The sequence below is a fragment of the Myiozetetes cayanensis genome, unplaced genomic scaffold (genome assembly GCF_022539395.1).
Source record: "Myiozetetes cayanensis isolate MyiCay16 unplaced genomic scaffold, myiCay2020 scf2-11, whole genome shotgun sequence".
NCBI lineage: Eukaryota > Metazoa > Chordata > Aves > Passeriformes > Tyrannidae > Myiozetetes > Myiozetetes cayanensis.
The window spans coordinates 39625812-39637826 of NW_026087411.1; the positions used below are offsets into that span (position 1 = coordinate 39625812).

General features: G+C 41.9%; 1 protein-coding gene across 2 annotated transcripts in view; it reads left to right on the forward strand.

The window, feature by feature from the left end:
- The first annotated feature begins 4514 nt into the window (after positions 1–4514).
- The window catches only part of TARBP1 (TAR (HIV-1) RNA binding protein 1), a 33651-nt gene continuing 26150 nt past the window's right edge, over positions 4515–12015 (forward strand). The window contains exons 1-8 of one of the 2 annotated variants that reach the window (XM_050316550.1): positions 4515–5358; positions 5442–5539; positions 5986–6055; positions 6910–7058; positions 8256–8308; positions 8958–9055; positions 10119–10254; positions 11297–11393. In XM_050316550.1, the coding sequence (XP_050172507.1) occupies positions 4515–5358; positions 5442–5539; positions 5986–6055; positions 6910–7058; positions 8256–8308; positions 8958–9055; positions 10119–10254; positions 11297–11393 (1545 nt within the window). The remainder of the gene's footprint in view (positions 5359–5441; positions 5540–5985; positions 6056–6909; positions 7059–8255; positions 8309–8957; positions 9056–10118; positions 10255–11296; positions 11394–12015) is intronic. The other variant, XM_050316551.1, reaches the window with a different exon arrangement.

Here is a 12015-nt window from a genome sequence, read left to right on the forward strand (position 1 = left end):
GTGGTGACTTTCCTCTTTCCCTTTCTCACTTCTTGTAACTCCCTTTTTCCTTATCTCCTGGCAGAGAGGAGAAGTTTCTCAGTAACAGTCCCTTTTTAATACTTCTACTTCCACCCACCTTGTCAAGCTTCACCTAAACCTAGAAGATACATATATATCTATACTTGGTTATGAACCTTTGCCATAGTATCTGTTCCCCTTTTCCCACCTATGCTGCTCAGCACAAGTGCTGTCTTGGACTGAGATTCATGTACCAGCTATGTGCATTACTGTTGTTTTTTTTTCACAGTAGCACTGAGGAAATCTAGAAGAGCATGTGAATATACCTAACTAACAAGTAAGATTTATTGTACGGAAAACATCTGTGCTTTTCACTTCTTTATTGTGGGATAGGGATGTGGTTGGGCAATTTTCTGCATAACTCTTTCAGAAATCTCCCATTTCCTTCTCCTGCATGCAGTGGGAGAGAAAAGGCTGTGTTACACATCTGGTCCATCTAGAGACTTTACACTATGCAGACAGAATCTAGCAAGGAAAGAAAGTCACACTGCAGGGTCAGCTGAGCCCTCCTTCTTATGAACTGTGCAGAATTACCTGTAAATGTGCAGGTGGTAGTATGGGACTTTCATGAGACGAAAGGTATTTTGTGTGATCTAAAACCATCATCTAAACTAAACTTTTTAAAGACATATACTTGGCCTGGGTTCTAATAATCAAAGGTGGTGCCTCAGCACCTTAGCAACACCTTGTCTTTATGGCAACAGTATAATACATACTTCCAAAATGGTAAGTGGGGATTTCCAAGACTTATAACCATCTGTAGTTCATATTGCAGTTTTGTCCATGATCCTTTTCTAAGACAACAAACCACTAGAATGATCATCCACGAATTGTTCCTAGTATAGAATTGCCTGTTCATATGATCACAAGGGAAAGCATTTACATAAGAACAAGTATACATTTCTCTATTGATTCTTTAATTAGGATTGTGAGGAAGGAACCTCAGTCCTCTTGTATTACTAAACTGGTGTAGAATTACAAGTCCTGATGAAAACCAAAAGACTATTAATGTAAAATAATTGAGTTGTAAAATTAGCCCCAAATTGGTAAACTTGTTACCTTGTGCTGGAAACTCAAACCATCAGCAAAGATGCTGCTACAAAGTTCAAATGAGAATCAACAATAATATGTTTCTTATCTTTGTTCTCCCAAAGGCTCATTAATTGTATTAAATGGCACTGAAAGACACTGGTTAAGGGAAAGGAGTGTGTAGTAAGCCCTGCATCTGTTACAAGGAGTTGAGAAGTATTTTGTGGCCTGTAGATAGCAGTGGCCTGTGAAGAGGACATGTTCAGACTGGCCATTTATTTCAGGGCTGTCTGCAATTATGGTGGATGCTTTTGGTGCTTCAGGTAATTCCTCTTAGTCTTACGTTATTAAAATAGATTACTCTGATCAAGGGAGAATATCTTGTCTGGCAGAAATAAAGAAAGCAGCTACAGGCTGTCCTCTGTAAACAAACAAACAAACACAAACAAGCAAACAAACAAAAACAAACCCCCCAAAACCCCCCACAAAACAAAAAACCCAAGCTATTTCAACTTTTGATCTAGGTCATATGCTGAGGTTGGAAGGGACCTGGACAGATCAGGGAATACAGAACACCTTATAAATAGGAGTGTAGAGTATATGAGAGATCAGCATGTGTGGAATATTCTGAGTGCTGAGGCTGGTACAGCAAGCCTAGGCTGGAAGGGCTTTCGGATCCTAGAGGTGGCTACAGTTGGCAGGCTGGGGGACTGTGAAAAGGGTTGTCTTGGAAAGAAAGCAGGAACAGCTTGGGATAAGCTTGGAAAGTATAGAAAAAAGAACAGGACACAGTCTGGTGGAGCAGGGTTATGTGTTGGAATTGTAGAGCTGGAATGCACATATTTAGGCTCGTAGCATGAAGACACAACAAGTATGGTATGAGGGTGTGAATGGTGTGACTTGCCATCTGAAAATTACAAAATGCTGCTTCTTGCTCATTTTCTCTCTCTTGACTCCATATTCACCTTTCTGGATTGTTTTGTTGTTGTTGTTGATTTGTTTTGTTTTATTTTTGTTGTTGTAATGTTCGACTCAGAAGCTACCCTTTTCTGTCTGATAATATGATCTGCAGTGGAATAGTTCAGCTTTAAATGCTGTTGTTTAACTTGATGTAATAAGATGTTAGATTTGGCACCCCACTGTGATAAAAATAAAGGCAAAGAAGAATTCAGACAGGAATGGAGAAGTAGCATAGCACCTAGTATATTTTATTCTGTTTTGATTACTAGTTGTTGTGCAGACCTGTAAAGCTTCATTTCTTTAAGTCTTACAAATGCCTGGAAGAGTAAGATTGTAATAAAAAGTGCTTGGCACTTTTTCAAGCCTGATAAAAGAAAAACTCACAATTTATCAGACTGCATGCTATAAGTAGGTAATGGCAAAATTACTAAAGACATTAGAGCAAATAGAAAAGCAAACAACATATATTATGGCACTGAAGAGATTTAAACTGTAAGCATCCTATTTACTAAAATACATTGTAATATTTCTTATGAAACATGTTGCTCTGTGTGTGAAACACAGTACTTAGTTGTACTTTAAATTTGAATAAAATGTATCATTTGGACTTTTTTTTTTTTTTAGCTTCTCCTATATTCTTTATTTGATATGTAACAGAACACATGCAGAGTGGTAAGGCATGTGGAAACTGGGTTAGCTACTGGATTCAAAATAATTAATTTCTACTGCCTTTTTCCAGAATAGATTACATATTCTGGAAATATGCAATCACACTGTACGTTCACTTCTAATACGAAGCTTCAGCCATTTTGCAATCAGTAGAATCTCAAAGAAAACAAATTTCTAAAAAGGTCAGGGGAAAATATATAGCCAGGAAAAGGAGAGACTACTCATGTAAGAGAGGAGTGATCAAGTGGAAGCCCACTCAGAAAACTTGCAGTGAGTCTTTCTTCTTCATTAGACTGTAAGCAACTATGGCTTGGCCAAAATAAAACACATGCCCCCTAGAAACCATGTTATATCTGTGCTGCTGTGCAGGAAATTTGCTGTTCGTTGCTTTCAGAGGAACAGAAGGTTCCAGGTTTGCATTTTCCTATGACTACATCTTCTAGGAGAGTAGTTTGCCACCATTTCTGAGGTGCCGATCTCTAAATTTTTTTCATAGGAATTGTGATCTTGCATAGTGAATTTACACTTCCCAGAAACCAGTTTGATTTTCTTGGTTAGGTTTCGGCTGCACCAGTACATTGAACTGCATAGGAGTTGTTCTCTGGCCTCAGTGCTGATGGCCTAGGCCCTCCTAACAAGCCGACAGCACAGAGTCAAGTGTCCTGGAATGCCTCTGGCCTTCTTCTGAGGAAGACACAAGGCATTTAGGCAGACTTCTGGTATGCTGTGATGAGAACACAGACTGGTTTCAACAACTTCTTTTGGCATAAATGGTTAGAACAAACATGACAGGTAAAAAAACTGGGTATTTTGCTTATTACTCCTGTCTGGTCTTGCATTGTGATGTGCATGAAGAGTAAAGAGAGGTTCTTTGGCACATAATGAAGGAACTTCACCCCCTCGAGCCAGAGGACCGCTTCTGGGATGTCTCCATTAGGCCCCTCCATGCTGAGCCCATGAGAGCACCTGGTCACCATGACCAGGAGCACTCATGCAGGTGGGTGCAGTGCCATGGGGGAGCATTGCACCACAAAACCCCACAGGCCAGAGCCCTCCAGGCACTTTTCCCCAGTGCTAGTGTGGGAGCCAAACAGCTGATGTGACTTCTCCTGCAACCAGTCCCTTGGCTGCTCGTACAAAAGGGCTGCACAGGCGGTGCCCATCTCACTGGTCCTCTGGTCCAGCCCTCATGCTCAAGCAGGGTCATCTAGTGACAGTTGCACAGGATCACATCCAAGATGGGTTTTGAGTATCTTTCAAGGGTGGAAACTCCTCTGGGCAACCTGTGCCAGTGGTAGATCACCCCACAGAAAAAGGGTTTTCTGATGTTCAGAGAGAGACTCCTGCATTCCAGTTTGTGCCTTAAGTTTGGACCCTTTCCAGTATGTCCATGTACCCCTTGCACTGAGGAGTCTGGAACTTGACCCAGCACTAGAGGGGTGTCCTTGCCAGTGCTGAATAGAGGGGAAGAATTCCGGGCTTCCACCTGCTGCCTGGAATACCGTTTGCCTTTTTTGCCCCAGTGGCACATTGCTGGCTCATGTTCATCTTGGTGTCCCCCCCTTAGATCCTCTCGAAATGCTTGGTGCGTTCTGGTCGTTTTGTTTTTTAAGTGAAAACTGCCTTTAAAAAAACGTTATGACCTGAAAATGAAGAATAGTTTAAACGCAAGCGTACCGACAAACCACGGCTTAACCCATACCGCTTTTTCACCGCCCGCCGCCCCTCGGGGGCCCCGCCCGCCCCCGCCTGCGCAGCCGCGGAGGCGCCGCTCCTCCCCCGGCTCCCCCCGCACGATGGAGGTGGTGCTGGCGGACACGCTGCTGTCCCGCTGCGGGGACCGCGCCGCGCTGCTGCGGGCGGTGTGCGCGCCGCTGTCTGCCGAGCGGGCGGAGGCGCTGCGCCTGCTGCTGCAGCGCCTGGCCGCGGGCGGGCCGCCGCCGCCGGGCGAGGCGGAGGCGCTGCGGCGGGCGGCCTGGGAGGTGGCGCTGGAGCGGTGCCGGCCGCTGCTGCGCGGCGGGGTCGGCGCGGCGGGGTGCGGGGAGCGGCTGCGGGCGGCGCGGGCGGCGCGGGGCGCGCTGCGGCACTGCGTGCAGCTGTGCGGGGCGCCGCTGGCCGACAGGCTCGCCCGCGACGCGCTGGCCGAGCTGGCGGCGGGCGGCGGGGCGGGCGCGGAGGAGGCGGCGGTGGAGGCGCTGGTGGCGGCGGCGCCGCGGCTGGAGGAGCCGGAGCTGGTGGCGCGGTGCGTGGCGGCGGCGCTGGCGCTGGTGCGGGAGGAGGGCGAGGGCGAGGCGGCGGCGGCGCTGGTGGCCGGGCGGCTGCTGCCGGCGCTGGGCGCGAACGGCGCGGCGCTGCCCCGCGTCTGGGAGGGGCTGCTGGGCGCGGGCGGGACGCCGCGGGCCGGGCGGGCGCTGCTGGCGCTGAGCGCCTTGGCGGACGCGCTGCTGCCGAGGGGTCCGGCCGGCCCGGAGCCGGGGCTGGACGCGCGGCTGTGCCCGCGGTTCTGGAGGGTGGTGCAGGAGGGCCTGACGGAGCGGGACGGGCTGTGCCGCAAGCGGGCCCGCTACCTGCTGAAGCGAGCGCTGGACCTGAGCGGCGGCCAGCGGGCCGAGCTGCGCTGCCCCCCGGACGGCGGACACGGTACGGCCGGCGGGCGGAGGGAGGGGAGCACGGCCCGGGCTGCGGGGCGGGGAGAAACCTGTGTCCTCCTCTCTTTGTGTTAGAGCCGAGTCTGTTTTGGTGGTCTGCTGAGAAGAATGAGCAACTCCTGCGGTTTTGGGAAACTTATATTTTGATAATGGAAACTTTGGAAGGAAACCAGGTAGGAGCGCTGTAGAATACGCGCCCGTCTCAGACGTACTACCTCATTTCTGGCATATGTACTGTAAATGTCTTTACTGGGCAAAGTATTTCCAGTTTCGATGATTAAGGATGTCTTAAGTAAGCATTAACAGGAATTTTTTTTCCAGCTTTTAAATACTTCAAACACAGCACGTGTCATTCATTTGGAATAAATTCATAACTATATCTGTGGAATAAATCTGGTTAAAGTAGTGGATTGAGCTAAGAAAGTACTACCTGGATTTTCTTTAGTGCTAAACTGCAACTGAGTGTTATGTACTACAGGCATTGCAGATTTATTTAAGTGCACTTCTGTTGTCAATTACTATATTAATCCTATTGTTAGTAAATTCTAGCCCAAGAGTAACTGACAGTTCCTAGGTTTGACATATAAACTATTTACATTACATGTGATTTGCATTTCAGATCCATGTCATAAAGCCAGTATTACCAAAACTAAACAGTTTATATGAGCATGCCATATCACAGGACAAAGGTAAGATGTAACTTTTTCTGGTACATCTTTAAATATTGTGCAGTTAAGTTACACGTTTCGGTTTTCTTCTGCTGTTTTAGTAGTAGCTTTTTGTTTTGTTTTGTTTTTCTCAATTTAGGTGTTTTCTGAGTGGCTATTCCAGTTTTTGTTGGTCTGCTGTATGCACAAGTTGCTTGGCAAACATGCACAGGAAGTGGCCACCCTTTTCTGAGGCGAAATTCTAACATATGCTTAGTACTTACTATGTTACCTTGCAATACTATTTTTCTGTCAGCAAACCCAAATAAATGATCGTTTTCCACTGTGTTTTGCTTTACTTAAGCTAATGTGAAAATGAAACCAGAGATTCTTGAAGTGGGTCTTAGTAGCCAAGTAACCTGCACAACTCTGTAAAAGGGACACCCCCCCCAACTTGTTAGAAAGTGAGAGAGAATAAATAAAATGAGTTGTTGAGGCAGCGTGTCTAGGGCAAAACAGAGCACACATAATTAGGCAGTGGGAGATGTTAGAGATTTGTAAAGTGGGAAGACTATTAATGTGAAAGTATTGCAGGTAAATATATTGGTATAAGTGGAGCTGCAGGAAGAAGGATGTGGCATTTGCACTTCATAGTAATTTTAATTTGTAACTAATACAATGTAGAGGGTAAGTCTGGAAAACTGTGATAATTTTTTTGGTATTAGATTTAGCAGGGTGTTTTTATATATTAATAGCTATAGTCATCTTTTTGACTCATCTAGTGAGTAGACTATAATGTTGACTGAAATGTCAGTATGTTGTGTGTTAGTGTGTTAATGTGTCAGTGTGTCACTGTCGTTCCTGTGTCAGTTTAGAAGAATTTCCTTTCGTAACAGGTTGTTGGCTGTTTCACCCATCGTGGCATATGTGCATTTATAAACGAATGTTTGAGAGTGAGAATAAAACATTGACAAAGGAAGGCATTCTTCATTTTCTGGAGCTTTATGAAACAAAGCATCTTCCAAATTCGCTTGGTTTCTTGGAGGTAAGGGTGTTACTGTTACTTGCCTGAACAAACTAAATGTTTTAATTTGTAACATAACACTAATTGGTTCAGTAGTGTTAGAATCAGACACATTCTGTAAAAGTAATTGATTTAGCTGTGCAACTGATAGCAGTATTTGTAAGTAGTGTCAAATATTAATTTTCAAGTAATTACTTGAAAAATGGCCAGGCTAGGAGGGATATGTTTTTGAATGCAGTCATTCATTCCCACATTTCCAACTAATGCTCTCTAACTAAAGTTGGCTCCCGTTTTAATTGAGATTTGTTGCTAGAACTGAAATTGTCATAGGAGTGATGGATGCTTCAGATTTTTGGAGCTCCCTGTGTTTAGTAAGAGTTCCTGTCTGACCGTCTGGATGTCACTCTGGGAGTTACACTCCCACCACCTGAGACTCACAACGGGTGGCTCCAGTGAGCCGGTGGGTCCCTGCTTGACTCCCTACACTCACTCCACTCAGACAGATTTCCCTTAGCGACTCTACCCTGAGTTTTCTATAGCAGAGCCTCAGATGACTGGTTCCTTTAAGTAATTTAATCGTAGTGCAGTGACATGATAAGAGCTCCCATTGATGCCTCCCTAGAAGGACCCTAAACGGAAGAGTCCTTGGGATTTTGTACCCTTACAGTCTGTGCACCTGCTCTTCATGTGCCTTGCACGTGCCTCTTGGTCCAATAGTGGTTTTTGGTCTGGGGTCTTCTCATTGTCTGTTGGGTTCTGCAGAGTCTCTGGGTGACCAGCTGGTGCTGCAGGTCCCTGTGCCATTTTGCTAGGTAAAGTGTCAAATTAAGTCAACCTCTTAATGAGTAACTTAATTTAAGTCAACCTTAATATACACCCTAAATCATTGTACCTGAGTTGCATCCTAGTCATTCTTTTATTTAATATTTAAGTATCTTTTCTCTGCCTGTTTCCCAGAAGGATTCTTATTCGTCTACACCTTTCACAATACTCTCTGAAATGTATCTTTTGGAAAAATTGCTTTGCTTGTTTACTCCCCTGGTTCCCCTTCTCTTTAGTTACCTCCTCTTTTTGCTCCTACTATTTACTACTAGCAAGACTATTCTCTAATTTCTGACTCTGTTCTTTTAAAGTCTTGTGAAATAAGTCTAGTTAGCCTCTATGTAACAGTGCCTTGCAAATGTACATTTAACCATTGTTCTTGTTTTCTTTTATCAGTTTGTTATTGGACCATTAATGGATGCCCTCTCAGAAAGTTCCCTCTACAGCAGGTAAGTCACTGATTTGTTTATTTGTTTGTTTGTTTATTTATTTTCTTGATTGCTAGAGGTGTTCTAATAATACTGGCTTGAGTATGTGGGTAAAATCTTAGCTAAAGGAAAACACGTAGAAAATGGTGCTGTTAAACAGGTAAAGAGTTTTTTAGGAAAGGTAGGTAGCTGTAAGATAAAGCAGGTTCAATTTAATAGTAGTATTAGCAACACAGGGTGCCTTAAGGTCCTATTTTGCAGTTTGTTTTGAAATACTAATTTGGAAATGAAGTGAGAGATGATAAATTAATAACTTAGTGTAGTACTTTTTTTATATTCTCATTTTCTTGCCACACAGAAAGGAGGACTACTCTGATTACTGCCAATTCATAACTGCTGAAAGTGGTTTTTTACAGGTTTATGGTTGGCAGATGACATTGGCCTCCCTTGGTGTAAATACATAAAGAGCAGAGAAAGGTTTGAGGAGTTGCGCTCCCATGTCTGTGGCCTGTTTCACAGATTCTGCAATTAACCACTGAGTTATAACTTTGCTTTTGGTTAGGAACAATCCTAAACATTCTAAATCTGTTAGAATTTAGATTAAAACTCTTAAATCTAATCCTATGCTGTCATATGCCAATTGTATATTTGATGTTTTAAAACCCAACAGGACACCGAGTCAGTTAATAGGAACCTGTCCTCCTTTGGGAATGAGGCTACAGAAGTTTTTGGCTACTTACTTCATGCTTCTTCCAGAAGAAGAAAAAGGTATGTTTCAGTTTCACCTTTATATAACTAAATAGAAACTATGGACCCATTTTCTATATCTCATGTAAACATTTACTTGAGAGAAAAAAGGAGTAGTTCTCGTAGCAGTGGAGTTTCCAGAGAAAAGGAAGGTCTTCAGAGGCTTTAAGGGATGCTGCAGTATCAAATTACGAAATTATTTTAGGGGGAAACTGAAACAGACTTGCCTTTTTTTAATGGGGAAAAAAAAAAAAAGACCCAAACAGCCTTCAAAGTTCTGAAGATGGACAGTATTTGCAGATTCTTTTTTCTTTATCTACCAGACTTTTTTAGTCATGACCTGTGTAGTGAGGCATTCAAAAGAAGCAGTCCAAGTGCTGAAGCAGAAGCTGAATAGGGATTCTGTTACTGTGAGTTTGGATGGAGGAAGAGTTCTGAGATGGTTCCAAATTTTGGTGTTAGTGTAGGCTGAAAGGAAGGAGCATCCTTTGACAGACCAGAATTTAATATCTGGTCTAATGGGATTAAGTAAGGATAAAACCAGCTCTGCTCAGCACCCTGTATCTACAGGTACGTATTCTGGTAGGAAACAAATATCTTTAATGCCACAGATGCCCTGTTTCTCTGCCTTGTCCCAAGACATGTATTTTATCACAAAATGGAAGGTCTGTGATTAGCAATCCTGAGACTGGGTGACCTGCTTCCACTGACTGTAGATCCTTATTGAGGCTTGCTCTGGCCTTGCCAGCATCCATTAAACAGGTTGAATCACTGTGTACTAAGGTCTGCCATCACACAAACTGAGTAGCAGCTTAAAAAAGTGAAATCAAAACAATCAGTGTTAAAATTCCATTCCTTAATGTGGTGGTTGGTGCAGATTACTAAAAAGCAATATTGGGTGTGTTTCTGGTTCTCTCCTTATCATATTACCTTGATGACAGACTTCTTTGGAATGTAATTTTGCTGTCTTTCATTTAATTGTCAGAAATTATTGTAAGTCTTCTGCTGAGGTCCGTGTTATTTAAACGCATTGGAGAACAAGAAATCACTCTGGATTGTTTGTTTTGTTTACTTTTATTTTAAGGTAGCTTCCTGTTAAAATTTATTCAGAAGATGACAAGTAGGCATTGGTGTGCTGTTCCCATTTTGTTTCTCTCTATGGCTCTGGCATCTATCCCTGCATGTAAAGTACTTGGCGCTGAAGGACTTCATGCTTTAAGGTAAAATATACACTGTGTTATATTCTTACAGACTCCTTCCAAAGAAATGTGCTGACAATCTGGAGAGCCAGGATTTAATTCATGTTTGTTACTTCTAAGAGGATGGTTGTGCATGGGAGTGGAAGGTTCTCCTTTATGTCTAGTTTGCAGAGGAAAACAGTTCAAAAAGTAATGTGTTTATATCTCTGTGGGATTTTAAAAAAATGAGTGTTTTGAGTTTTAGATCTTTGTAGTTTCTTCTTTTTTAGCAGAATTTTTTTCCTGGTCTTCCGTATTTCCCAATTGATATATATCACACTTCTTTTTATTCTAATTACATTACAACCTGGTTTAATAGAAGTTGAGGCTATATCAGGGGTTAGCCCGCAATGCTGAAAACTGAAAGATTTGTAAATAAAGGGCTAGATAAAATTTCCTGACCTCAGTATTGATCTTAATCACAATGATATTTCCTAAGTGCCTGCTTTCACTTACTAGAACCACCAAAAATCAGTTGTCATTCCAGTTTAATCAAATTTGAGATCTTAAATAAAATCTTACTGATGGTTGAAGGAATATTGCATAGAAGCAGTTTAGAAAAAGAAAAGGAAGTAAAAAGTCAGACACGCTTCTGCTAATAAAAGATCATTGAAAGTTTTTTTCAGTTTCTGCTTGAGTGAAAATTTGATGGCAAACATATTTTATTTCTATATTTGTTACCAATAGAAATGCAAATATTAAATTATCGATTTGAACTGATGTCATCATGGGGATTGTTCCTTTAGATTTGTTTTTGTTCCCTCCTCCTTCCCTTTTTTTTTTTTTTGTCAGGTGTATGCTCATTCGAGTTTTAATATCAGTGTTTGAAAGTACCTGTAGCAGTAGCTTTGGTGCTGGACTGTGTGGTGTCTGATCAGGCAGTGTTTGTGTCTTACTTAGTAGGATATGTTTGCTTAATGTAATCTAATGAATTGAGAATGGTTAATAATTAGAAAATATATATGAAAATGTTTACATTTTTTAAGACTGTGTTTTATACAGTGTGTGTTTTTCCTGTTTCCAGAAATGTCCTCCAGTGTACTATGATTACACATCAGATTTTGTTGCGTGGAGCTGCTCAGTGCTATCTTCTTCAAACAACTATGCATTTGACAGATGTGGTCAGTTTCAATTTTTTTTTTTGTTTTGTTTTTTGATTTTTTCTTTTACCCTAATGTAATAGAAATACAGTAGAAATGCTTTTGCAGGGTAAACAGTATTCAAAAAAATTGCTAGATACACCATGGAATTACTGATTTTGCTGGATTTGCAATTTTTTTTAGTGACTATTTAAATTGTGCTATGCAAGCACAATATGCTTCTGTTAACTTTGGTTTTAATAAAAGGCATTTTTTTCTTAGCCTTTATTAGATGATGTTTTATTGTAGGGTTTTAATGTGGTAGTTGTCATTATGGGATATTATTCCATATCTACTGCATAAACTCAGGTTTTAACAGAAACTAAATAGACTTTCCTGCAGTACCTAAGAGAATAAAAGTATTCATAATACCAGGATAATAAAACTACCATTAGTGCTGAACTAGCATGATCTTTGTTATTCAGTAGTCAAAATATTTGTACTTTCTTTGTTTTATAACATACTTTCAAAATGAAAATGTTGTGTATCACAGCTATAAACCTGTTTGAATTTCCTTTTAGAAATACAGAAATAGTACTTACCGGTGACTCTTTATCATTTATGTACATTCATTTACAAAGTGTCATCAGTGAATAGCACTATT